Raw genomic sequence first — 26,313 nt, forward strand, 5'->3', positions numbered from 1 at the left:
CGGATCTTTGCCACACGGGATTGTTTGGAAGCTCCCGTAGACTAGGAACGGGATAAATCAGAGCGAGTGGAGACCTAGCAGAGATCTAGAGGTGAAATCTCATAACGCAAACGGGCCTGAAACTTGTTCGTCTTGGTTTCTTTCCCGGAGCGAGCTTCCCATCCCAGGTATACTGCAGGATCCCAGCAGATTACCCAGGGCATTGAACAACGAGTGGCAATTCAGAAGAGGGTTTGGAATCCACGCAGAACAGCAGTTCTGAGCAACGTCCAAGCCGCAAACAGTTAGGTCGCCGGGCAAGCGATCTGTGCGTAGAATACAGACAACAAAGTAAGGCAGATAGTGGCTTTTCGGCTGCAGATTGGCGACGTCGTCAGGAAGAGGAAGGATGAAAGACTCGGCGGCCATGCACCAGAAAGGAAAAAGAGGAGAAAAACAGGCGCCGTTTGTCAAGAGCAAGGCTTCCGCATCCAGGGTCACCGGTAAACGAATGGCAAACCAGAGAGATGACGAGGTGGGCTAATTCTATAAATATTCCGATTAATTTGCGTTTCCTCTCTTTTTGCTCCCCTGTGGGATTTGAGTCAAGGTCCTCTCACAGGGGAGACACAGCACCAACACTGGGGAGCCGCCCGTACGCACCTTATTGGACCAACGGGCCTGATGCTGGCAAGATTCCTGCCACTAACGGGGAACAATGAATGCTGGGAAGGATGTCATGCTGGCGGCAAAATCTTGATGGAGCAAGACTAGGGGCCGGCGATCAGCGATTCGCCGCCAGGGCCACTACTGGTATATTCTAGGCTTGGAAGGGCGGGGGAGGATCCAAGTCCAGTGCGGAAGTGGTCTTTAGTGCTGGGAATATGGGTGCCCTGGTACAGGAACCCTGTCGCCGACAGGGGGAGGGCGGAGAAGACACAAGAGCGACGGAATGGGACTAGAGTGGGAGCAGACGGGCCAGGGTGTCCAAGACGAATTGAATTCAAGCCACCAGAAAGTGCAGACAGAAGAGGAGGGCTCCAAGCGAGAGAAGGATGAAGAGAAAGAAAAGTGGTGGTGGACGGGAGAAGAGGAGGAGGAGGGGCCGTTCGAGCTCACGGGGGATCTTTAGGTAGAGTCTGGGTCTGTGATTCTTCGCGATACGAACCACCAACCGGCACGATGGGGCATCCTCTGGAGTCTTGTTGCTGCTCCAGGGCTGAATTTAGGCTTGCCGCGTTTCGTTTCTGGGTCCTCTTAGTTCCATCTTCTCTTACTCCCACTGATTCACCTTTTTTTACCCGCCCAAATGATACCAGTCTGGCCTCTCTCCGACAGGCTGCTCCCGCTTCAAGCTGTCAGGAGATGCTGAAGAAATCCCTCTTTCAGCCGTTTCTTCTCGCATCAACCCCATTCTTTGCTTTTTCTCCTGGCTTCATTTCGCTTCGGGTTTGCATGCGTTGCGGTCCACCTGCGCCCCGCAAGAAGGATTTTCTGACGGCGTTTCAAACGATCCTTTCATCTCCATATCCCCATCCGGAGCCCATAGGAAGAGCTGGCATCCTCGGAACGGCATTTGGAAATAACCTTGTTTTGTCTTGTCTAAATGTCAGAACCACCACAAATATCCCGTGATGTTTGACCTCCTTTCATTTCGTTTTACGCGGTTCGCTGCCCCGGTCGATCATCTCGAGGCACTTCGGCCGTTCCAGCTGGATGCACTGACGGCAATCTAAGATCATCAAGCTCTATTGGAGAGTCGTCGCTTCTTAGTCAGTTTTGAGGGCCAAGAACGGCTCTTCGGTATGACGAGACTGCCATCCTTCATAGTTTGTGCTCTTGTGTTGTAAGGAAATGACCACGGACTAAACCCTGAAGCCACCCTTTTACCGACGGTTGAAGCAGTCGTCTAGCCTCGAGATTTCCACATCAGTGCCGCGACTCGCCAGTTTCAACATCGGTTTTGCAAGTGTGTCGTCGTTCGCGGGGTGGGCTGCGCTAAAGGCCTGGTGGAAACAAGGGTCCTGCAAGCGGACAAACTACACACGCGCACTCGGAGGATGACTCGAGACTGAATCCCGGTTTCACGCTCTTCTTGCTCTCAAGTCTCCATTCTTTGGCCATGCTTGTCTTGTTGCGTCTCAAGCTCTGGCGATCCGATCTGCATCCTCCTCATCACTGAAAAGTTTTCTTTATCTTCTTTATGCACATCTTATGCACTCGCAGTCGCTCTTTGCTATATCCCTGTGCTGAGCTCTGTTTTTTTTTTTTTTTTCGGATTCGATTTGCAAAGATGTGATGATTCTGTCCTCCAAAAGCGATATTGTTGACATGTGTCAACTTGATTTTCGGTTCACCACCGTCTTTTGACCAGAAGAAAGTCTCCGCCTCGCAGATAATTGGTGCGATGTGAGTCGAGATCCAATTTATCCGCGTGCGTGGACCGAAATTGCTCGCCCCATCAAGACCGACTCCTTCCGTTCCCCTCACAGAGCCCTGTCGGAATTATTTATCGAATGGGAGTGGCAAGCACCTTAGCAGCGATCTCATTCCAGGTTGTTCCCCATGCCGCCGCTCGGACCTAGGCACGGTACGGAGTTTTAAACGCGTCAACCTTGAGGAAGTGAGGGAACTCTGATCTTGATCATCATTCGAAAAGTACGACGCCTGCGCCCGAAATCCTTCGATGTAGGCGGAGGCCAAGTTCTCCGCTCTGGGGCCGGCATGTCAACGAGAGGGATTGGACTGGGATTGCGGCGCTGCGCTCGTGCAGTTAGCTCGTGTCCTAGCGTCAACGGCAGCCATGACCTCGTCCGGCACTCCCGTCTGAGGTGTTGGTCTCTAGTTTGGCCTGGTTCAACTCCGATAGGACTGCCACGCCCCTTGGGCATGGTCGACACAATCGACAGAAGAGGGTCGGGAAACGCAAACGACGAGTTAGTCTACCCATGGCACTCACCCGTTAGCAGGGCACTAAAAATGCAGACGAAGGGAAATCTGCAGCAGAAGGAAGAGGCTAAAGCATCACAATAGCGCCCGTGCTGCGTAGATTCAGACCAACCCCGTTTACCGAGCAGACAACCAGGATCCCTGTGCACTAGCCCGTCGATCACTGACTCTTCGGAGGGCTGGCACCTGAAATTGTGCAAGATTGATTCGCGAGCGATTCATCAACTCCAGACACTATCCGCTTCGACACATGCGGATTGACTGTCGCGACCAAATGATGTTGTGTCTGGTACCGTAAACCTGGGAGCCAGGGGAAAGAAGGATGATCAAAATGTAGTCTGCCGCTGGGGCTGCATGCAGGAGCATGTACTAGCGAAAAAATGGTTGTGGCTGGGTGCGCATCGTCCCCGACTTTCTTGTGTTACTTGGTTCCTCGGAAGGAGGACTCAAATTTTCTGGTCAAGCACTGAGCAGTCAGGTACTCCGTACTGGATGAGTTACGTCAATGGGTTGAGGCTGTTGTGTTGAGCTACACTCACGTGCTTCGCTGCCAGTGATATTTCCCTCTTGCCAACTTTGGCCTGCTTCCTCCTGCTCGCCTGCTCGGCTCGACTTCGTATCCCCAGCCTGCCGGTTGGCTGACGACCCCGGTCACTACTTGTGCAGATTCACTAACTTCTCCACACTTTCATATCGCGTGTTTCTCGCTTCTTCATCTGTCAGGATGCACCTATTTCGGGTTTCTCGTGGCCAGAATCGACGGCTGCCACAGGACGAGGAACCCTGCAAGCCTTTTCATTGACACAAAATCCCTCTCAACATTGTCGGCCGCGAATACCTGATCGAGATAATGCACGACTCAACCGAGCCTGTCGAAGCGAACTGGTTTTTATGCCATCGTCTAACCTCCGTCTACGATTAGGCGAGAGAGCTATACTGATCGAACACCGGGAGCAGTATCCCAATCTGGACAAAGCCTGGAGGCCTTTCTGACACTACTTCATCCGCAGTTTGAGACAGGGGTTGACGGCGGGCGATGTGCCAATGGTAGCTTTCATAATGACCCGTGCTTGCGAGCTTTGACACGCGGATACAGTCCGTCAACAGTTGATCGAGCAGGACACGGGCATGGCTGAGGACTATATGATCGGGGATATCAACACGCCTGCAACCGATTTTTCTGGACCGATGCAGAGAGAGAGAATTGCCAATGCATTGCACTGAGATTTACGTCTGCTTCTACATGAGCCTCGTTTTTGTCCATGGACGAAAATGAGAAGTCGGCCTGTCCGCCCGTTCGAGGCATTAATGGGAGTCCTTTGGCGAAAACTGCATAGTGATTAAGTATCCCAGTTCAAAGCTGCAGTCCACAACAGGGTAGCGAGGGAGGTATCCATGAGTCGTTTGTGTCCACCCTCTGGATAAATCTACTAATCCCTTGGCAATACAGCATCAGGGGCGGTTCAGAATTCCCTCATGTTTGACAGACAGGGTTCCCCATGCGCAAGCTCTTATGGAACCAACTGCCGAGCAGAAACGCTTCGATTTCTTGGAAGAAAACCAATGTTTGGCGTTAGCTTTAGCATCCTTCAAATTTCGGCAGTCGACGAAAGGCCGCGGCCAATCGATCAGCACTTGGCACCCGAAGGCTACTCCTCAGTAATACAAAGTACCAACCCTCCCACTTTGTAGCCACAATTCGACTGACACGCATGGCTGACGCTCGATGACCCTCTTGCCTTGGCACGATTACTACCAACGCTCTTGTCCTCAACGAATCGGGAAGGTGACAAGAGAAACGGTTAAACTTGGGCAGAAATTCCAGAAGTCTCGCAAGTATATAGTCCATAGTCCATCCTGTGGCGACAAAGTCGTACAACTAACACTCTCGTTGTGTAGAGATGAGAACATAAGAATTTCTAAAATCGGGACAAACTTCTCTGTGCAATAGGGCCTGGGAGTGAACGTTTCTTTACTTCGCCCACCCATGGGTTATTGGGTCGCCGTACATTAAACAATCTTTCGATTCGCATGCTCAACAGCTCAGCGGTGCTACTCGTCGACCGGTCAGGGATCGGGAAAGTCGGAACAACGTGCCTATTCCGCCGATTCGCTCCAGAAGAGAACGACTCCGGTCAAATCCCAGTCTACTTCAGCTGCAATCTCGAGAGACTAAGCATTGAGCGCCGAGATGCAACAGCGGAAACTACCCATACGCCCCATTTCTTGACAGGCCTGTCTCGGCCGACGAGACTCGAGTACGAATGTGGAACCGCCAAACAAATTACTGCGTGTCTATGAAAGAAAATTCACTTCATTCTGTGTCGTCTGAGAAGCCGTGGAACTGCGATGGAAGGTGGACTCTCTCAGCAAGCGTTGTGCTGCTTGTCCTCAAAATCACAGTGGTACACTATTCGCGTAATGCGCCTCCGACGTGCCTGGAACTGAGGCATGCAACCTCAGTTCGGACCGAGCCGAGTCCTCTTCGGGTAGCACCTCGGATAATCGCAGATAAACGGCACAATACGAGCAGTGGTCAGTGAATTACGCTCGTCTTCCACGTTATCATTTAGGCTTCGATGCCTGGTGATTGCAAGTGGCACTCCGAAAACGACGCATGGCACTGGTGGATGGGCAGAATCAAATGGCTGAGGAGTACACCGACAGTGGATGTCCTCGAGACAGACAAGCCCACTTCTCCCGGTGAGATGAGCTCATTTCCTGATGCTCTTCTACCCGACTCCTTCCAACCTACCCAGCTCCGGCCCCACCTATGGCTATAATCGCGTCCCTATCATACGTCCTGTACACTGCAAGGCCTCCAGCACCCCCGGAAGAGATCCCGCAATTGACGCGCGCCGTGGAACACCGGATGTAGGATCTCCAGCCAGGACGAAGTTGACCTGGATATCGCCACCCGGAGAAATTGCCTTTTCCCTGAGCATTTTCTCCGTCTTTGACGAAAGTGTACACCGGTAGGTTGCTACCGGCATGGCTTTCCGTGGGTTTAGCTCCGGCAGCTGGATGTAACTCCCGACATTCCGTACCCTAAGTCGACGATTCGGTAGTTTGAGTGGCAAATTCGGAGAGCATTGAATCGAGGATGAACGGTTGCAAACTTCAAGGTTGCAGGTGAGATAAACGGTGAGCTAGTCGTAGCGCGCTTTCGATATTAATCCGCCAGCGATTGTCCACTAGCAAGACGCCAGTTGAAACAAGAGACCTTAAGCGATATGATCTAGCGGGCGCAAACTAGACTAAACTGAGATATACTTGCGAGCCTAGACTTGAGAACATCAGGTCGACGTCTGCTCTGAAGCCTTTGATTTCATGGTGCCAATATGGTGGGGAATCGGTTGCCTACGATGTACTTGATATATATATATATATATATATCTGTGGAGTTAGGCAAGATAATTCCGTATTCGGGATTATATTATTGACTTACGTATGGTTCTCACACTGCCCATAAGACTGTAGTTAGTAATTGGCTCAAAATCTGGGATCGACGGATAGGATGTATTGAAATATATTTTGCTGTCAAGTGTCTGTGGTATAATCTTTGTGCATCCGGTCAAAACTTGCATCCATCAACGTGATACTGATAACCCCGCGGTAAGTCGGATCCATTCAGACGACCCCAGTCAAAGAATCCAAGTCAAACTCCCCATTCATCTACTTCAAACAAGTTTAGTTGATCGACAAATTCCCCGGGGCTTGGTCTACATTACAAGCCAGCGCGCCCAGAACGCAACAACAAACTTGCCACTGGAAACGACTGAACGCAAGGGCCATGCAACCAAGGGAAAATCAGGTCGTCAACCGTCTACAGTCTAGTCTACACACCTCAAACCATGAATGACGTTACTCATAAGTATTATTGAGGCTAAAAGAAAAGCGAATGGGTATTGCAAATCCCTTTATTTGCACGGTGCTACCATTTTTAAGAGGAAAAACCAACCATAACCATTTGTGTCACCTAAAAACGAAGAAGAAGGCCGCGACGGATACTTTCTATCTTAACAACATAATCTACTCCTCGTGGAGAGTGTTGATGAAAGCAGCCGAAGTAGCCTCGGGCTTACCGCCGTCAAGAGGCTTCTGGCCGAGCTTCTCCTTGGAGAACGCAGCAGCGTAGGGGTTAAGACGGAGCATAACCTGCTTGTTGCGGAGCGGGTTCTTCTTCTGGACATTGGCGCGCTTGGTGCGGGCCTCGCCCTTGGGGGCGCGGAGCACGGACTGGATCTCAGAGGAGTTGATGAGGCGGGCGAGATCGGCGTTGGCGACGAGGTTGGAGGGGAGGAGGAAGTCCTTCTTGAGGGCGGAGGGGGTGGTGGTTGTGCCGTAGACGGTGTCGAGGGCCTCGAAGGCGGAGGAGGTCCAGACGATGAAGCGGCCGAGGTGGCCACCGGGGGCGAGCTGGAGGAGGTTGAGGGCGAAGACGGACGAGGTCTCGACGCCGGGGATGTTGCGGAAGGCGCGGACGAGCTCCTTGCCGTCGGTCTCGGGGTTGTAGACGACGAGGGGTCCACGGCGCTGGCGGAAGCGGCGGTTACGGAGCTTACCCTTACCGGCGCGCAGCTTGCGGGACTTGGAGACCTTGACGAGCTCCTGGCCGGCACCAACAGCCTGGAGGAGGGCGACGGCGGCCTTGGTCTTGGTGATGGCGGCGTTCTCAAAGGTCTTGGAGTCGATGACAAGGGGGACCTCGGCGACGTTGCCGATGCGGTGGCCGCGGGCGAAGAGGAGAGAGGGGACGGAGGAGGCGGCCAGAGCAGAGGCGGTAGCGAAACGTCTATCATCTCGTCAGTCTTCTATCCTCTGGTCTCTGGACGTTGAATCCCCAAATTCAGAATCGTCGTACCTCTGTCCCTGGTTCACCTTCTGGTGCCACTTGCGCCAGACCTTGGTGGGAGCGAACATGCGACCGGAACGGCACTGGTTACCAAAGGCAGCCTGACCAGCACGGTGAGTACCACCACCGGAGACACGGGGGATACGGGCGACAGCACGGCCTGGAGTCGTGAAGAAAAATCTGATCAGCCACGAATTCCTTCCTCTCCCAATTCAATTGGCGCGGTTCGTAAACATACCGGTACCCCAGGACTCAGCGGAAGTCTGTTCACCAGCCTTCTCGCTCACGGCGTAGGGCTGTCTCTTGTTCTTGGCCAAACCGGTGTGAACCTGCCTGTAGTTCAAAACAGTCAGTCCGATGTTCTCTCTCTCATCCTCTCTGCTGAATCCGCAATGCTGCATCGCAATATTCCTGCTCTTCCTCTCGCTTTTTTCTCTCATCTCCCACCCGCACAACAAATCAAGGGTCGCACATACTGGACGATGTCAGGACGGATGGGCGCGGTGAAAACAGCCGGGAGGGGAGCGGTAGCCCCGGTGGGCTTGCCCTCGGCCGAGGCGATAGAGACGGTAGGACGAGACGCCATTGTTGTCGACGGTGAGGTTGGTCGGGTTGTCGTCCTTCGAGGTTGCGGATCGAAGTTCTTTTCGAGATCGCCTGGTGGAATTTTTCGCTTAGTGCGTTAGTGTCTGCCCGGCCGTCGTCGTGTGCGGGAATGCCCTAAGCCCTGTTCTGCCGCTTTGGGATCGAATGTTCTTGGCGGATACCTCAGGCAGAGAGTCCACCACCACATCAAAGTTCATCTTGATTCGTTGACAGAAAGAATCCAAGTACTCCGTACACTTCATCGTGTATTCACTCTATCACAGCTTTATGAAAATGGATATATGTACAAGTCATTGGTGGCCGCAATTTATGATCATGTATACCAGCTCTTGCCATACTCGCCCTGTTCAGCGATAAACAAATCAACCAACGTGGCATTGCTCAAACTCCCCTTGCCTTTTTGTGCCACCCCCAGCCGACTAGGGAAAGATGTTTACTTCTCCACTAATTTTTGTATAGTAAACTAAATATACTTCCTTACCACCTTCGGTTTCTATATAGAATAGGTTGAGGCCTTCCATAAGACCTTCATCAATCGGCCTTTGTTAAGAGGCCGGCCTCGGCCCAAATTCCCTGTTCATTTTACCATATAAACTAGCAGAGACTTTAACTTACCACTAAAATCTAGAAAGGGGGGTCTAAGCACAAAAGCACAATTTCTTGGTCGGATCTGAGCAATTACGCTGATTTCGAAATCAATCCGCTTTCAGATTGGGTATCTGCTTCAAGTAGGTCCTTGGTGGCCATCGACAAAGCCGGTTCACCATCATTGTTGCGAGCCTCAGGATCGGCGCCAGAACTCAGCAATACCCGTACTACATCCAACCGATCTCTCTGACCAGCAACAGCAAGCACGGTATCGCCATTGTTGTTCCGGACCTCGATGTTGGCTCCCCGCTCGAGCAGCAGCTGTACTGTGTGCCGATTGCCTCTCTGAGGAGCTAGAGACAAGGGCGTGTCACCACTGTTGTTTCTCGCCTCGATATCTGCGCCTTTTGCAAGCAGCAACCGCGCCGCGTCTTTCATACCACCCCTCGCGGCAATTGACAGGGCTGTATTCCCCTTATTGTTTCTTGCTTCTGTACTCGCGCCCCTCAAGTAGTAGCTGAACTATGTGCGAACAGGCAGGCCTATTAGATGCTGTGTAAAGAGGAGTGTTGCCTTCATTATTCTTGCTTTCAATATCGGCCCCTTTGTCAATAAGTAGCCGTACCAAGTTCTCATTGCCTTCATAAGCAGCTATGCCCAGTGGCGTATCTCCCTGTTCATCTCTGGATTCGATATCTGCGCCCTTCTCGAGAAGTACTCGTGCCACGGCCTCGCAGCTACTGTCCTCTGCAGCTCTAGCCAGAGGTGTGCGATTGGAAAAAGATCTTGCTTCGAGGTTGGCACCGCGATCGGCCAGCAGCCGAACAGTATTCACGTGGCGAACGACTTCGTCGTCGTCCCAAGGTATGATGCTCGGAGTACTAGCACCCAAGATAGGAGTGGTTCCCCATCGACTCGTACTCTCAATCGCAGCGCCTCGCTCCAACAGTCGTCGGACTTTATCGTCGTATCCGGCGTGAGCAGGTGCGTTCAGTGCAGTTCCAGTCTGAGCGGCCCGTGCTTCGTGATCAGCCCCCTGGTCTAGAAGTAACTTCACAATCGCCGTATGACCACGAGATCTGCGAGGATCAGTGGTATCTTGCCTGGGCGGGATGAGGCCTCTGAAGATTCGCCGGGGGTCATCAGCGGGCTAGTAGCTCCGCTCTCCGAGTATACTTCTGACCGAGCATTTGCATCCGCCCCAAGGCTGAGCAGCTAGGACACCATGGCGGTGTCGCCTCTATCCGCAGCTCGGGATAGGGCGGTTTCGCCCTTGAATGTTCTCGCGTTGATATCGGCACCGTGGTTCATAAGCAGCTCGACCACATCGCCATGGCCATTGTCTGAGGCTCGTAGTAAAGGTGTCGAACCCACAAGATTGTGCCTGTCTATCCGATCACGTTGCTGATATAGCGCCTGTACCATACGCTCAACTATGTCTGTTTCACTCTAAACTTGCGGCCCCCAGTCCGCCTTCCTCTTAGCTTGGACACAAGCTCCCTTGTCCAAGAGGGCTTTGACGGACCGTTTCAGTCCAAAATGAGACGCGATATGCGAGCCAATCCCCTCGGGGAGGCCCAACAGTGGATAAAGCAAGTGCTTTCCTATCTCCCACATTAACTCATCCTCTTCAAGAAAGTCCATAACAAACTTTCCCCATCTGCCGATGAGGCCCGGGCGTGGTGGCCCCAGTTGAGGAATGCATAGTCGTACGAAGCATCACCAGTCAGAGAGTGCAACCGGGGTAGATTGGCGTCGCCTCTTTCCAGAAAACTGTTGAGTTTCGTCGTGTTCGGTTCAATCAACGTAGACCCAAGTATAATTTGCGAGCCTGACCAGAAGTCAAGCGGGGTATCCGAGTCATGTAGGGAACCGTGATTGACAGATTCGCTCTCCGTACTATCAGATTGTTCTTCCTCTTCAGAAGTTGATTGATCTTGATCAGGCTGGCTTGACTGATCCGTATCACTTGACTCATTAGCGCCCCATACGGAATCACCCTCGGAGACAGGCGTCTCCGGATCTTCCTCATACCCTGACTCGGAGATGGTGTTGTGAAAGCTTGACGCAGATGAAGCATCTTGGGGCAATTGAAGCTCCGGAGCTCCACCAGCCTGCGATGAGGGCAAGCTAGGCAGGGAAGGCATATCGAAATCGAAACTGCTATAGTCAAATGAACTATGGCTCCAGCCCCGAGGCCTGGATCCCCTTTTGCGCGGAAAATGTTGACGATGCCGGACAGTAATATAAGTGATACAGGTCTTTGCGATTCGAGACTCGGCAACGGACAACCAAGCCTCGGCTCTTGGCGAGAAGTACTCCTGTGTCGTGTAATGGACTAGTCGAATCACGTTGCTATCTTCATCGACTGCAACCAAGCCTGCGCATACCGACACTATACTCCCACTTCTGGTCGGTTGGTAGGATCGAATTCAGTGTCTTCTAATTCCACGGCAAGGACGTCCTGCAAGACTGAGGACCGAAGTGCTTTATTCGAGAAGACGATCCACGACAAGGCATTCCGAGCGAGCTTGCGGTAGCCCTCTCGTTGGCTGTTTATCCTCTCCATAGCTTGATCGTACGCCTCGGATAATAATTGCATTCGGTGGTCATCGCCTGACTTCCCTTGGGCACGTCTCTGTAGCTCATCCAAAGCGTTTCTCATGGCCCTTGGGGTCATTTTGTCCTCAAGGAACTCAATAATAAACGAGCGAGTAGGAACCTTGATGTTCTTAGTTCAAGTCCAGAGTTAACGGGATATACAACTTACATGCCGTCAATGGCCTCAGGAATGGCTGTCTTGATACTGTCTTGATACTGTCTTGAAGGGCTTCGCTCTTCCGCACGAACGCTGGCAGGTTTGCCATGTTCGCAGCCAAAAAGACTCCTACATCTTCGGGATTTGCGCGAATCTCCAGCAAGGTCGCTTGCTGAAATCTCTCCGCGACATCGTTAATCAATCTTGAAGTAGCAAAAATGGTTGCGTTGTGTCGTGACTGAAGGCTGAGGAGCTCGTTGATGAACTTCGTGCGGCAGTTGTTCGCGGTCTGGCACTCATCTAGCGCATCTACCACGATGAACAATCGATCATATAGATCAGACAGGCTGTGGATGTCATTAGCAACTTCACCTAGCGAAGGCTGCGTTTTCAGTTGACGGAGTCCCTCCTAGCGGTTCAGAATTGCATGCGATACGGTTGGTCTTTGCCGTAATAGTTGCTTGTGTACATCAAGGAGGAGGTCGTGGAGTGTCTGTTCCTCCTGGCGCTGATAGTTGCAATAGATGTATACGATACCCACATCTTGCTTATGTCGAAGTCGCTGATGGAGGTCATCAATGACGATAGCTGCCATGATTGTTTTGCCGGCGCCTGGTATCCCAGGGCAGAACAAGATTTGGCCGGCCGTTTTCACCCAGTGGCTGTACTCGGTAGAGCTCAGCAGCCACTGACCGGTGCTTGGTTCACGTCTTCGCAAATGGTCGGCCTGCTGCGGACCATAGTCGGTCAGTGTGAGCCAGTTCAGAATATCAGAGGTCTTCTGTTCATCCACAAAAGACCTCAAATGCTCAACGTCATTTTGCGTTCTGAGTACTGCATTTGCCACTGTTGATACATGTTAGACATGACGAAAACCGTTGAATAGAGTAGAAATGCTACCTTGGTCAAGCACATCCTTCACCGACCGTTCGCGGTTCAGCTCGATTGGCTGAACCACCTCGAGCAATTCCTTTGCAAAAGCAGCAGCTACTCCAGCAGCATATTCCTGCCAATCTTTGTTCTTGCCCTCGTCTGCATAATCGCAGATGCCGCGAATGGCCAAGCAAGGGAAGTTGTTGGAGAGTCCTGCGGCTTCCATCTCAACGCACAATACCTCCCAGGCTTGTGTTCAGCGAGTCGCGGTATTTTGCGTCTTTGATGACTTGGTTTCCGGAGGCGACTAGGCCGTAATGGACTTTTGGCTCCTCCAGTGACACGGTCTTTGCGACCTAACCGGCGGAGTGTAAGCCCACCGACCAAGCAGAGATCCGAGGAAGGTCAAAATAGACGCCTATATGGTCTCAAAGGCCGTCCAGTGCTGAGTTTGGGGCAGCACATCTAGCGGGTCGTGAAGATGATCGCGCCGAGTGAATTTCAAAGCCATCTTCTTCCCCTTCCTCTCCACCACATCCAGATGATGCCGAATCCTCGACCCTTCCACCAGATGGCGAGCCTCTAATTTCGACAGCGCAGTCAGCAGCGGTGCTGGGGGATTATTCAAAGCCCCGATACGCTTGAAGCCTTCGGACTCGGTCTTGCCAAAATCCCACTGCACAAGCCCAGGCCACTGACCACTCGGGGTGCCCACGACAACGTCGCCCAGTCGAACTTTGGGAGGAAAGCCGCCGCCGATACCAACCATGAGACCTGTCCGAATAGAGGGGAATGTGTTAACAATCCGTGTTGCCACAGCCGCGGCGGAGTTGGTGCCCATTTGACCCTTTGGCAGCCATGCGATCACGACGTTGTGGCTTCCAATTGAGCCTAGAGTGTAAGTGTTGTGGTCGCCGATTGGGTTTGCCAGGTTTTCGTGCAGCTCATCGAGCATCACGGCCGCGGCCGCTTGCTCCTGGGCGCGCAGATCCAGCCCACCGTATAGTCATGGTGGGCGAGTCTGGGCGGGGATTGTTCAATGAGAGGAGCGGATTTTGTCGACATCGCTCCGAGAGTCGATGGAGGGGTCGGCGACCAGAAACGCTCCTGCCATTTGGAGAAATTGGGAAAGTGGCGAGGAGGTTGTGAGGGGGAAACCGCGAGCCTCAGCCCGCTCCCAACTGGCAAGCGCTTTCTGTCACGGGACTCGCCAATTGGAGGGAGAGCTTTCGCAGCCCCCGAGCTCAATTAAAATAGGCTACTGCAGTACTAAAACCGTTATGCATCCTCAAGGACAGTATGAACCATGTGAGAATGTTGTTGCCTACGGGGCGACTTAGTGGAACTGACTACTCTAAGAATTTATTTAGAGGCTATACCAGGTAACGCCGCTGAGTTTCTTCATTATTCTGACTCTTGGACTGTTAGCCAAGTCTTTTGGGCCAGCAAGCCAGGCTTATAGAGAGTTGTCTCCCAGTCTTAGTGGCTTTGTTGAGCTTTGCCTATGTCAAGGGGTTGACTACTCCAGTTTACCTATTTGCGTGGACTTGCTTTGCCCCCGGTGATCCTCCTCTAGAGAATAGAAGTAGAGGTATAGAAAGAATGGTTCTATTACCCGAGAAACAACTTCCAAGGCACCAAGAACTAGCTAGAGTGACCCTCAAGGCTCTATTATCGTAGATTAACCCTAAGCGTACATTATACCGGTTTACGTTGGATTACTATGCGACGAGCCAAGTTTTGATAATGATTGGCTTGACCGTTAAATGAGTAACAACAAGCTAACAAATATTTACCATGGAGGTTGAGTCCAATTCAGCTGGCCATCAAATACTGGCTGCTTGGTATTAGAAAAGGGACTTGACCGGGGCATGATATCAATTTATTACTAGTGTCCACTGCGAAGCAAACATACACCTAGAACCGACTGCCATGCAGATTTAGATTAACCCATCCGGATCAAAATCATACGCAGAGAAGGAAAACGGACATTAAACCTGGCTAGGCCCATAGAACAACGTAAAGACAGACTCGAGTCTAGGTCCCATGTCTAGTATCCGATAAAGCTCCACAGAAGCACACCCTATAAAGGTTCAAATCCCCTTCTAGATAAGGCATTCACTATATCCCTAATAGAACCAACTAATTTCTGCGATACGCTACACGCAGGACCCAAACACGACTAGAAAGAGAACTGAGGCTGATGATACCGACGCGTTTCTACTCTCAACGCCCATCCTGTAATGTCTATTGTTTCCATCCTGGATATTAATCGCAGCTCGCACAGGAATTATACCTAATCCATATTGCGTATACACTACATCACCTATATTGGGAACACGGCTCGACACCTAAACACTCCACCACCTTGTCTTATGATTCGGCACTATATTATGCGACTACGACCCTCATAGACGAAGTGAAACGTCCTTGCATGTATGATGAGTACCATTATGGCTAAAAGCATAGGTCCAAGCTAAGGGGTTTTTAATAAAGACAGTGCAGGCGCATTATCAGCACTCGGGGCCTGGAAACTATGCGGCTGCACGATAGGTGCACAATAATAATTGGGAGGCAAGGGACTTGGGAATGAAGTGGATCGCTCTTATATCAAGGTAGAGGTATTCGTCATGCAGTTTTTATAATCATGATAGAAATTGCTTGTTATAGCCTAGGCAAGACAGTAAAAACAACAACGATCAATTCAGATGCCTTACTATTACTTCTTTGTCTGCCATATCCTAACTATCAGATACAATACTTTATAACTGCTTTTGGAAATTAGCTCGACCGATCGTCTTCAATTTTCTTCTCTAAGTTCGGCCCGGCGTAACAATGAGCGGAGAACTACCTCGACGCTCTACATCATTATTTTGCTGTCAAGCGCCATAGACCACGTAACCGTCCGACGTGTAAGCTAATTGGAGAGGTCTTCCTATTCCCGACTTTTCGAGCGAGTGGTATGGGATGTCCGGCCATTCCTGTATGGTCCCTAGTATGCAGCCAGGATTGCCAAATCCGGCCTCGTGCATCCGAAATGCGAAACGTATGCATGGCCGGAGGCTTCCGGGGTTATATCTGATTCGATGAGCGGGTGTATGCAGGGCCATCCATTGTAACGGATGCTTTCTGAAGGTTGGGAGTTACCCTACTTCCCTTGGCACCCCCAGCTGGCTTTTCTCTCGGGCTATCTGGGACCGCTGGACTGCACTTTGGATACTAGTAGTGGGCTACCCTGGCCCTGACACGCGCAGGAGTGTCTGACCTGACAAGTGATGAAATCAACTTGGAAAGATCTTAATATCCTCCTCCGGGCAAGGCGGCTTACACCCAACACCAAGATATTCCTTCCTGACCTCGTAAATCTACATAGACAGCCCTGCCCTGAAGTGTTCATTTCCCCTCCCCAAGAAATCACAAGTCAACAACAAACCGCGACAATGACCACCAACCCAGCGTACATCCTCCCCCCACCCAACCACGCCGCCCTGCTAATCTCCCTCAACGCCCGCCCCCTGTCCATCGAAGAAACCCCCGACCGCTACCCCAACGAAAACGAACTTGTGATCCGCGTCCACGCCGTCGCAATCAACCAAATCGACTGGAAGATGCAAGACGAGCCCTGGACGGACTTCAAGTACCCGCTGATCCTAGGCGTCGATGTTGCCGGGGAAGTCGTGCATGTTGGCAGCGAAGTCAACGACAGCGCCGAGGGCCTCCACCAGATTGCCGTCGGCGACCGCGTCGCAGGGCACGCGCTGCGCCTTGCAACGGGCGATGATCGCCACGCCGCGTTTCAGGAGCATGCCGTGCTGTGGAATAATATGGCCGCTGTGATCCCTGCGAGTATGCCCTTTGAGCGGGCTGCCGTGCTGCCGCTGGGTGTTTCGACTGCGTCGGCGGCGTTGTTTCAGCCGGTGCCTGATGGCATGGGGCTGGAGCTTCCGACGCTGGACCAGGAGCAGCGGGATAGAGTGTCTGCGACCAAGGCGGCGGTCCTGGTTTGGGGTGCGACGAGCAGTGTTGGGAGTAATGCTGTGCAGATGGCGGCAGCGGCGGGGTATGATGTGATTGCGACGGCGTCGAGGACAAACTTTGAGACTGTGCGGCGGCTGGGGGCGAGGGTTGTGATTGATTATAGGAGTGAGGGCGAGGAAGTGGTCAAGCAAGTCCGAGAGGCGCTTGTAAGAGGGGGACATCTCGTGGGTATCTTTGATGCGATCGGGGCGAAAGGTTCGATCGAGCCGATACTCAAGATCTTTGAGGCGGACCCGCCAATCTACGCAGTCAAGAGGGTTCATACGACGGGGGATGGGGTGGATGATGATTGGAAGTTGACAGTCCCACACGGCGTGGAGGTGCAGCCGATCCAGGCGATTGATATTCGGGGGGAGGAGGGAGAGGACCGAGCTGAAACTGTGGGATGGAAGATCTACAGGGACTTTCTTCCCAAGACCTTTGAAGCTGGCATGTATGAAACCTATCCTGAGCCGGCCGTTGCTGGTGAGGGTCTTGGGTCGATTCAAGCTGCACTCGAGACCAGCAAAAAGGGCCGCGGGGGGAAGGTCGTTGTCACCATCAAGTGATCTATGATGCTAGCACGTAACATATATGGAATTCAGTGCCTTGTACAATTCTTATACTATGCCGTCTTTATGGAACAAGACTGGAATCCCGATACGTCGTCACCGTCAGTCGGTCCCCCATGATCGGCGCCATGCCAGCAAACAGAGTCCAGTAATTGACGTGCGTGATGGGCGCCTTGATTGCTCTCCTCACTCTCCCAGTCTTTCTGCCATTAGCGTACACTACGAATTCATCTTCCCCAATCTCGACGCTGAGCGTCAGATTCTGTTGACCAAGCCATGGCTGCGGCTTGAGCGTTGTTCGTCCTTGATAGCCACGATACGCCTGCTTGCTCTTGCACTCTATAGCTCGGTCCACGCGGTTAACTGTCATCTGCAAAGGCACGTCGAAGGATTCTTCATCGCTTGCGTCGCCGGTACTGCTGTCCAAATACATCAAGTCGATCCCTGCTTCCGCCCTGTTACGTGGAACATCGTCTATCATGAATGGCGCTTGGATGACGATGGTTCCGCCTGCAGCGACGGGCTCTCGGAGTACAGCCAGCTCATTGGCGGAGACATAGTGGATGAACACACCGCTGTAGTGACAAGTTAGAAGAATCGTAGGGGCGGAAGAAGAAAGGGGAGACTTGCGGTATCTTCGTTCGTTTTGATGCCGAGACAAACGCATCCAACGTCTCCTTCTTTTCCTCCTCCGGTAGAAGATCTACCAAACTCCGTGCGGACTTTCCATCGCCGTTTGTCTTGTCCAGCGAGGCTCCCGCCTCGACGAGCTGCTTGACGAGTCTGGGATTTCGCGCCACAGTTATAGCAGCCATGAGCGGGGTTTCATCCTTCTTTAACGGGACCGGAGTATCAAGGGTCTTGGGGTTCCTCCCCAGAAGTAGCTGAAGGAGTCGTTCGCTGTTGTCGGGCGCAATGACAGCGAGGTACGTGGGCGTCAACCCTTCCGATAACGTATCTGGGTCGGCAGTGTTCTTCATGAGCAGTTCCACCACCGAGGCCTTGGATGCCTTGAGGGCGTGTCCCAATGGAGTAGTACCGGTCGTATCTGGGCCGTCGAGGGAGTCGGGGTCTTCCATCATGTGGTCCAGCAGTCTTTTTTCCGTGAGTTTCCCGGTGCGTGCATCTTCCCATATGGACTGCATTTTTGTTGTGGAAGCCGGCCAGAGGAGATAGAAGATAGATTGGATCCTGTGAAACAGTAGAGCTACCTAGATATGGTTATATGCGGTTAGGTCTAGCTCTGCGGTCCACTGTGTATAGATTCTGTCGATGATTTTACCATAAAGCGCAAGGTTTGGGGGAAGAGGGGAAGCCTGATCATCCAGCTTCGCCGTCAAGTCCTCTCTCACAGACACGTCGCCAGGGAGCTCTGATTTGATCAGCCATCCATGAGTCAGTCGGACGTGATGTTCCTCTCCAGATAGTTGTGCTAACCTGGACAGCGAGGGTGCTACAAGCGCAGAGCCATTTCGTTATCATGCGCTTTCCTATCAGACGAATACAATCAGGAGAAGGAAGCCACTGGCTCGGTATTGCATCTTGTGCAGCAGGCATCCCGCTCATCTTTGGAAAGGCGCGTCCACCAACCGGTTGCCTGTGACGAGCTCTGCAGACATCTACGCTCCCTCGCTCACCATCCATGAAATAATTCCGAGTCCTCAAAATTCGATATCCACGAGTCCCAATCCTTTGCATTCCGCTCAAGCACAACCATACCCATTGCTCTCATGCGTTTTTGCAGAGAGTGGATGAGACAATTAATAACGCTGCCGCTTGAAGAACGTGGCTGGCTGTATCCCCGCAGTTCGTACCCAGCACCAAAAACTTTCATCGTCTTCACCACCATCATCATCCATTATTTCATTGTCGACTGGACGATAGCAGGCATCCAGCTGACCGGTAGCCTACTTCTCTCAGCCATACAGACTTCACCTCGGAGGTGCTCCTCTTGGCACCCGATGGATCTGAACCAAAGGCTGCAAGTTCTATTGAGCAGCAAACACCGGGATTAAGTTCCCTCGAGTCTTCATGCAGTCCGAAACAAACCAGTGGTTACGTGGACGAATCAACATACCCTGTATCCCATCACCCGCATGAGATTGCACCGCAACTAGGCTCATGGTGCAATTAGCCGATTCCATCATCGCCCGTGAAGAATCCTCGGACTTTAGTGAATCTTGGCTTCATTTTCGGCCAGGCCGCATTTCGCGGGGTCCGTTAGTAATCTTGGAGAAAGGGCTCATAATAGGCGTAGGTCCGCCTGGGTTACAGACTGATTACGAGCAATAATGTGCGCACACCGGTACTATCCGATCCAAGGAATCAAGGACGGCCTGTCCCCTGATGGGCAAGTGCCCATCCGGCGAGAGATCAATGAATGGATTGAAAGCAAGGACCAAGCAGACAGAGATCAGGTGGTTCTGTTTGTCCTGGCGCTGGACTACTTTCAGCAAATGGACCCGAAGGATAGGGACTCGTATTTCCAGATCGCAGGTGATTCAGACTGAAATACTCCAAGCATCATATGGGATCGTCTCCTGATTGTGTTTTTCCAGGTATTCATGGCATGCCGTACAAGTCCTGGGATGAACCGGAGGCTACAGTCGATGAGGTCCATGGCAAGGGATACTGTGTGCATGCCAATTGTCTGTTCCCCCTGTGGCATCGACCGTATCTCCTCCTCTATGAGGTAGGTGCCTTGATATCTTGAATCTCGATACCATATCTGTTACTGAATCATAGTGGATAGCAAAGGATCTATGAGATCATAGTCGGAGAAATTATCCCAAAGATGCAAGCGAGCAAAACCAAGAAGGATGAGCTGCGGAAAGCTGCCAGCACTTGGAGACTCCCGTACTGGGACTGGGCGAAGAACGCCACAATACCGAAGCTCCTGGATCGGGAGACACTCAATATGAAAGTACTCGGCAAGTCAGTAGCCAAGGATAATCCGCTCTTCAAGTTCCGCATGCCGCAGCAGCAGAAGATGGCAGATTTTGGCGTGGGTTCCCTGAAATGGTGGGAATTTCCCGAACCCCTACGCGTAAGTGTCCATCAGACCCTCGTCCATCGTGGGCTATCTCCTCTGACAGTCCCATAGTACGGCGAGTGTCTCGCGACCAGCCGATGCCCGACAGACAAAGAGCGGACTGACAGCAAATCCTGGGCAAATGGCGTTGTAAACACGAAAACAGCCAACGAATTCTTGAACAAGCAGCCGTCAATCACAGGCTTCGAGTACGGCGAGGCCACTGAGCTGGTGTATCGACTGCTGACCTATCCGATGAACTTTGTGAGCTTTGCAACCACTGCCCGCGACGCCAGCGAAGACTCCTCCAGCAAGACCAAAGTGACAAATGATATGAATCTCGAATTCATCCATAATAACATCCACTATTGGGTCGGCGGGGATGGAGGCCACATGTCGCAGATCCCCGTGGCGACATTCGACCCTGTCTTCTGGTTCCATCACTGGCAAGTGCACTTGGACATCCTGCTGCTCTCTTCTCTACTCTGTCAACCAATGGGCTGATTGAATGATAGCAACCTGGACCGGCTGTATGCAATCTGGCAGACCCTGCATCCCGAGGAGTGGTTCAAAGCAGACACAACTCGGATCTTCAATCAAGAGACCATCGGAATGGGCAAGATCATCACCAACAAAACCGCATTCCGCCCCTTTCACAAGGACGAGGCTGGCACACTCTGGACGCCCAATGACGCCCGCGATTGGTTCAAGCTAGGGTATACGTATCCGGAACTTAAGCGCTGGAAATACGCCACAGACCAGGATCAAACGCTGGCTCTCCACGAGTATATCAACAACAATTATGGTGTGACGCGGCGCCAGGCGCTTGGGATCGCAAAGTCTGATGCACCGATTGACGGCATAATCGCGACGGCGGATGGCGTCAAGACTAAAGACTACGCTGTTAGTATTCGATATGCCAAGTATGTGATCCTGCCCTTGATATTACTATTGAAACGGCCCGCTGAGTATGTCAGATTCGCCATGGGGGGAAACCCTTTCAATCTGAAAGTCTACCTCCTGCCAAAGGGCGAGACACAGAAAACATTCGCAGATGCTCATTTTGTGACCAATGTCTACAACTTCAGCCAGCCGGCCACGCAAAACGGCGAAACGGTCTGCTCCAATTGCGCTGATCTAGAGGCGCAAAATGTCCAGGTGACGGCCTACATCCCACTGACTACGTTCCTGATCAAGAAGATTCAGCAGCAGCAATTGCAGAGCCTGGAACCTGTTCACGTCGAGGATCTACTAAACGGGCGGCTCTACTGGGAGGTGGACATGGTGATCCCTCCTGCTATGCTCTGGTGTTTGAGATGGCTTCACTGACGAGAGGAACAGATGGGGACACAAATCCCTGAAGAAAGATGGAAGGACAAGTTGAATCTGGATGTCCAGGTTTCGGTCACGGAGATGTCCTACGCTGAAGATCCCAAGGCTCCAGCAGACTTTCAGGAGCCCGAGATCATCCCCACCCTTGGCACTGTAAGGAACTATTCGAATTGTCTTGCACTCTATGCTAGACTGCTAACGGGAGATTGCATGTAGGAGGCTGACAGGGCTCCTGAGCCAGGAAGCGCCGCTGATATCAATCAATCAGTGAACGATACCGTCAAGGATAACGGCCTTGGAGACTTCTTCCCTCTCGGCAACACATACCCCGAGGAAGTGGCCAAGAAGGCTGCTGAGTTGAAAAATGACCCAAACAACCCTTTGAAGTCGCCCGAACAGCTGAAAGACCTTGCGACACTGGCTCTGTACCAGCCTGTTATCTACTGCGGTAGATTTACCTCCTCTTTAGGTCAAGGCGATGCTGACAGTCACCAGACGACAGCGGATCGATGAGCGACACGGGCCCCTGGCGCAACACCGAACAGCGCTGGGCAAAGCAGAGAGAACTCGTCACACGCATGACGAGCATCACCAACCGCGCTGTCCCCAACAACCAGCGGAAGGGCGTCCATCTCCGCATGATCAACCAAAGTATATCCAACGCCGACAATCTGGACAGCGACGCGGTGGCGCGCATTATATCCAACATGTATCCGCACCCTTACCACTCCACCCCCATCGGGACAAACCTCAAGCAAAAGGTCCTCGACCCACTCGTCTACTCTGTCATCAAGGCTGGCAGGAAGTTGGAGCGCCCGTATCTTATCCTCATTCTTACCGATGGGTGCCCCTGGATGGAGCCTGAAGATGCCTTTCGCAATGCGATTGTCGATTGTGCGAGGTTCTTGGATAGGAATGGGTATCGGAAGGATGGTGAGTCCACCCATCTAATTCGCTCTCTCTTGCGTTGAGTGCAGCATGGACCTGGAGATACGATTCGTCCTTCTTGTATGCTAATACTGTCATGACCAGCCGTCCGTTTCTGTCTCAGTACAATCGGAACGCATGAAGACGCTGAATGGTTCCTGGACAGTTTCGACACGGACAGGCAGGCGTTGGAGGTACTGCATCGGACTGCAGGTGAGGATCCAATACCCACCGACCCTTGACATGCGTATCGAGATTCGAGGTCGGATGCTAGGCTGACACGCACCAAAATCCATTAGCACACATTGACCAGAGATACGACCAGCTCAGACAGAACGAGAAAGAGCTTGAGAGTTGGGTGAGTATATTCCGTGATTCGACTCGATGGCTCCTGGTTTCAATATACTAAGTATGCATCATCTAGTTGTTATCAATGCTTATGAGTCCCGTGCAGCTGCTGAAAACGGGCTGAGTATCTCACGGCCAGTGCGGAACTGGTGGTTGTTCAACGATTGATGAGTTATGATAGTATGAGGGCCCAAATTATTTTAGCAGGCCGGACGGTAGCGATGACTGGCGATTTGATGTTCGGCCTCTCCTTTTTAAATGTGCCTAGTTGACAGTATACTGTTGAGTAATCTTAGCCCTAGAGGCGCATTTGCGTCGTGAATGGGAGACTAGCAGCATGCGCAGGTGCCGCATGGCCGCGGGGGTTGTCGCGCTGTCGTTGGGCTCTGGCCCAACGACCTGTGGTTCGGCAAAGACGTGCCTGACGACGTTGTCGGCAGTTGTCCGCTGGGTCATGTAGTCGGAGGCATTGTCGCTGTAGCGGATGGGAGAACGGTCAAGAATATGGTTGCCTTGGCCCTGCAAAGCGGACCCTGACTTGAACTCAACCATGAGTCTCTGAACGCCAACAAGCCCCTTTAGTGAAGGCCTCACTGAGTCTGTCAGCTCTAGTGGCAAGGGAGATGGCGGAGGGACCAGGCTAAATGAAAGATGTCGGTGCATTGGCTGATGAACTTGTAATCTGTGTGGCAGTGGGGCGCTGAATGCTTGTTGGGGACCGAGTGTTTCATGTATAGATTGATAATCTCGGTCCTTGACATTTCCGGCAAGGATATCACTATCTAAGGGTGGGGCCATCACTTCAGGGCAGTAGATACAGCCTGCCCATGGAGGGAGCTGAGGGGATGGAAAGACGAAGAAAGTTGGGCTCTAGTGGTGTTCGTTTGAACCCGGCTTCGAGGAGGATCAACGTGGTTGTTGATTCGATCTCGTCAGTGCCTAAATTAAGCGCCCAATTGGTGCATAATCTGATGATCTTACCTATCCTGCTCAACCCCTCTCAGGTAATCAAACATGAAACACGAGGTCCGACACTCGACGAATCCCGTTAACCAAAGCCTCACCCAAGCTTCCAGAGATCCACTGCTTAAAAATCTTGTCAAATCTCAGTTGCTGATCCGGTTGGTGCCGGATCATCTGTCAGGATCACTCCACCCTTCAGCTTTCCACGTTCCCCTTTGAAGAGACGGTGCGCCCATGGATGCCATGCAGATACCCAGTCTGATACTAGCACTGACATCGGCCGTATGGCGTTTTCAAGACACGACTTATTCTGCATACCGGACCTACTTGGAGTCATTGATTAGTTGGATGTTGGTCGATCTTGGTAAATAATTTATCATGACATGTTGTCTGTCAGTGGCTCCATCTGCGTGTATATTAAGGGGGCTTATTATCGAATATATCCGGGCGGCGACCCAGGTGTCCGGCACCTCCTTTCATCTTAATTAATATAACCGTCAGTTAGTCCTAGGGACTCGTAGTATATAAGAATAAGATAGCTCATCATGTTCCTGGTTCTCCTACTGCGATAACACCACCGGAGTGCATCTCAATTGGCTTCACAGTGCCCATATTAAAATGTTGCCACGCACCCACTACCTCATCGCGGGCTTAGCCCTAGGAATCCCCTCCCAGGTCGCTGCTTCATTCAAGTGTATGTGCCCATCCCTCCATACAACGTTCAGCACCTGCCCGTCTGGCGGGGCTTTCTCTTCAGATGCTTACTGACGAACCTCAGGGTTCGGCACCAGCGAATCCGGCGCCGAATTCGGCAGCGCATACCCCGGCACGCTGGGCACCGACTACACCTGGCCCGATCTCAGCAAAATCAAAACCCTCCAGAATGCGGGGATGAACATTTTCCGCGTTCCCTTTCGCATGGAGAGGCTTGTCCCGAGTTCCCTATCCGGGCCCGCCGATGCGACATACTTGGGTGATTTGAAGGATGTAAGCGTGTTGGATGTCCTTTTTTTGGTGTGCTTGCGAGATACTAAACGTGGGTGATAGCTCGTCAATGGCATTACCGCGCTCGGTGCCTATGCTGTTCTTGATCCGCACAACTACGGGCGATAGTACGTGTCCCGCAGTCTCCCTGTCGCGCAAGGAATGTACTAACTGAAGAGGAACAAAAGCTTTGGAAACATCATTACCTCCACCGATGATTTTGCCGCATTCTGGACGCTCGTTGCTAACGAGTTTGCTGACAATGACCTGGTCATCTTTGACACTAGTACGCACCGTCCCCTCCCCCTCCCCCATTTCCCTGCATTAGCTACCTAGGTACCCTCTCATATCGGACTCCATACTAAAAAGCCCAGACAACGAATACAACAGCATGGACCAAACCCTCGTCCTAAACCTCAACCAAGCCGCCATCGACGCCATCCGCGACGTCACCACATCGCAGTACATCTTCGTCGAAGGCAACGCCTGGTCCGGTGCCTGGGACTGGACAAGCTACAACGACAACCTGGCGAACCTGGTCGACCCCTCTGACAAGCTCATCTACGAGATGCACCAGTACCTCGACGGCGACTCGTCCGGCACATCCGAGACCTGCACGAGCTCCACGATCGGCAGCGAGCGCCTCGCCAAGGCGACAGCCTGGCTCCGCGAGAATGGCAAGATTGGTGTCCTCGGTGAATTTGCGGGCGGGAATAATGATGTCTGCAAGAGTGCCGTCACTGATCTCCTCAACTACCTGGAGGACAATGAGGATGTTTGGCACGGTGCGCTTTGGTGGTCGGCTGGGCCGTGGTGGGGGGATTACATGTACAGTCTGGAGCCGGCGTCGGGTGTCGCTTATGGGGCGTACTTGGATCTGCTGTCGCAGTACTTCCCTGATGGGTCTTCGTCTTCGTCTCCCTCTTCGTCATCGTCATCCAAAACAACGACGACTACGACTACGACGACGACCACCGCAAAGAGTGCTAGCACGACCACGACCTCTGCTACAAAGACAACTACAAAGACGACCACCACTTCTGCTGCCGAAACTACCACCGCTCCTACCACCACGACCAGTGCTGCAACGACCTCGACCACGACCAAGACGGCCAAGCCTGTGAGCGACCAGACCACTTCCACTTCGACTTCCACTTCCACTTCTACCACAAAGACCAGAACCGGCTGCTCTGCCCCTTCCGGAACCGCTGAGCGGTGGGGACAGTGCGGCGGAAAGGGCTGGACAGGGCCGACTGCCTGTGCGAGCCCGTACACTTGCCAGGTTCAGAATGATTGGTATTGGCAGTGCTTGTAGGTAGTCCTAGGGAAGGCTGAAAGTAGAGAGGAGGTTGGGCTCCAAGATCGTCCCTCGGAGGACCATTTCAGTCGAAACGGTAAAGGGGTATCCAGATTGCATGTTGAGGAAGATTACATTCTTGTATATTAGAGGACTTGGAAGTCCAAAATTGTCTTAGTATATTTTACAATATTTAGCTGGGCATGGCCTGTTACATGAAGGCATTTTGGCTAC

The 26,313-nt window shown here is 52.3% G+C and overlaps 10 protein-coding genes across 10 annotated transcripts; 3 read left to right on the forward strand and 7 right to left on the reverse strand.

Moving 5' to 3' along the window:
- Positions 1-6,444: 6,444 nt before the first annotated feature.
- BJX68DRAFT_241453 (60S ribosomal protein uL4) lies at positions 6,445-8,433 on the reverse strand. The gene is made up of 4 exons (XM_071040838.1): positions 8,260-8,433; positions 8,022-8,116; positions 7,793-7,943; positions 6,445-7,723 (listed from the first exon to the last, which is right to left on the reverse strand). The coding sequence occupies exons 1-4, from the start codon at positions 8,367-8,369 to the stop codon at positions 6,961-6,963; spliced, it is 1,119 nt and encodes a 372-aa protein (XP_070896956.1). The 5' UTR covers positions 8,370-8,433; the 3' UTR covers positions 6,445-6,960.
- Positions 8,434-9,013: 580 nt separating this feature from the next.
- BJX68DRAFT_129236 (ankyrin repeat domain-containing protein) lies at positions 9,014-9,522 on the reverse strand. Its single transcript, XM_071036268.1, has one exon. It carries the CDS (start codon positions 9,413-9,415, stop codon positions 9,068-9,070), a length of 348 nt encoding a protein of 115 aa, XP_070896957.1. The 5' UTR covers positions 9,416-9,522; the 3' UTR covers positions 9,014-9,067.
- Positions 9,523-10,497: 975 nt separating this feature from the next.
- BJX68DRAFT_129233 (uncharacterized protein) lies at positions 10,498-11,248 on the reverse strand. Its single transcript, XM_071036267.1, has one exon. It carries the CDS (start codon positions 11,122-11,124, stop codon positions 10,594-10,596), a length of 531 nt encoding a protein of 176 aa, XP_070896958.1. The 5' UTR covers positions 11,125-11,248; the 3' UTR covers positions 10,498-10,593.
- On the reverse strand, positions 11,249-11,709 carry BJX68DRAFT_129232 (uncharacterized protein). Its single transcript, XM_071036266.1, has one exon. It carries the CDS (start codon positions 11,655-11,657, stop codon positions 11,373-11,375), a length of 285 nt encoding a protein of 94 aa, XP_070896959.1. The 5' UTR covers positions 11,658-11,709; the 3' UTR covers positions 11,249-11,372.
- Positions 11,710-11,743: 34 nt separating this feature from the next.
- Positions 11,744-13,563, reverse strand: BJX68DRAFT_256601 (nucleoside phosphorylase domain-containing protein; the record flags this gene model as incomplete). The annotated part of the gene is made up of 6 exons (XM_071043204.1): positions 11,744-11,798; positions 11,828-12,144; positions 12,205-12,581; positions 12,636-12,849; positions 12,899-12,964; positions 13,072-13,563. 6 exons carry the CDS (start codon positions 13,561-13,563, stop codon positions 11,744-11,746), a joined length of 1,521 nt encoding a protein of 506 aa, XP_070896960.1.
- Positions 13,564-16,048: 2,485 nt separating this feature from the next.
- BJX68DRAFT_277203 (zinc-binding alcohol dehydrogenase family protein) lies at positions 16,049-17,232 on the forward strand (the record flags this gene model as incomplete). Its single annotated transcript, XM_071048283.1, has 1 exon — positions 16,049-17,232. The coding sequence occupies one exon, from the start codon at positions 16,049-16,051 to the stop codon at positions 17,192-17,194; it is 1,146 nt and encodes a 381-aa protein (XP_070896961.1). The 3' UTR covers positions 17,195-17,232.
- A 29-nt stretch (positions 17,233-17,261) lies between these two features.
- Positions 17,262-18,342, reverse strand: BJX68DRAFT_268889 (ankyrin repeat domain-containing protein; the record flags this gene model as incomplete). The annotated part of the gene is made up of 2 exons (XM_071046202.1): positions 17,262-17,772; positions 17,861-18,342. The coding sequence occupies 2 exons, from the start codon at positions 18,340-18,342 to the stop codon at positions 17,262-17,264; spliced, it is 993 nt and encodes a 330-aa protein (XP_070896962.1).
- A 1,146-nt stretch (positions 18,343-19,488) lies between these two features.
- On the forward strand, positions 19,489-23,003 carry BJX68DRAFT_268890 (uncharacterized protein; the record flags this gene model as incomplete). Its single annotated transcript, XM_071046203.1, has 12 exons — positions 19,489-19,693; positions 19,756-19,889; positions 19,950-20,243; positions 20,301-20,662; positions 20,744-21,151; positions 21,206-21,512; positions 21,570-21,713; positions 21,777-22,008; positions 22,056-22,493; positions 22,593-22,700; positions 22,787-22,849; positions 22,912-23,003. The coding sequence occupies 12 exons, from the start codon at positions 19,489-19,491 to the stop codon at positions 23,001-23,003; spliced, it is 2,787 nt and encodes a 928-aa protein (XP_070896963.1).
- A 96-nt stretch (positions 23,004-23,099) lies between these two features.
- Positions 23,100-23,633, reverse strand: BJX68DRAFT_268891 (uncharacterized protein; the record flags this gene model as incomplete). Its single annotated transcript, XM_071046204.1, has 1 exon — positions 23,100-23,633. The coding sequence occupies one exon, from the start codon at positions 23,631-23,633 to the stop codon at positions 23,100-23,102; it is 534 nt and encodes a 177-aa protein (XP_070896964.1).
- Positions 23,634-24,385: 752 nt separating this feature from the next.
- BJX68DRAFT_277207 (glycoside hydrolase superfamily) lies at positions 24,386-26,208 on the forward strand. The gene is made up of 5 exons (XM_071048284.1): positions 24,386-24,492; positions 24,577-24,785; positions 24,846-24,910; positions 24,971-25,068; positions 25,157-26,208. The coding sequence occupies exons 1-5, from the start codon at positions 24,417-24,419 to the stop codon at positions 26,095-26,097; spliced, it is 1,389 nt and encodes a 462-aa protein (XP_070896965.1). The 5' UTR covers positions 24,386-24,416; the 3' UTR covers positions 26,098-26,208.
- The last annotated feature ends 105 nt before the right edge of the window (positions 26,209-26,313 follow it).

Source organism: Aspergillus pseudodeflectus, assembly GCF_044049435.1.
Source record: "Aspergillus pseudodeflectus strain CBS 756.74 chromosome Unknown BJX68scaffold_34, whole genome shotgun sequence".
Taxonomy (NCBI): Eukaryota; Fungi; Ascomycota; class Eurotiomycetes; order Eurotiales; family Aspergillaceae; genus Aspergillus; species Aspergillus pseudodeflectus.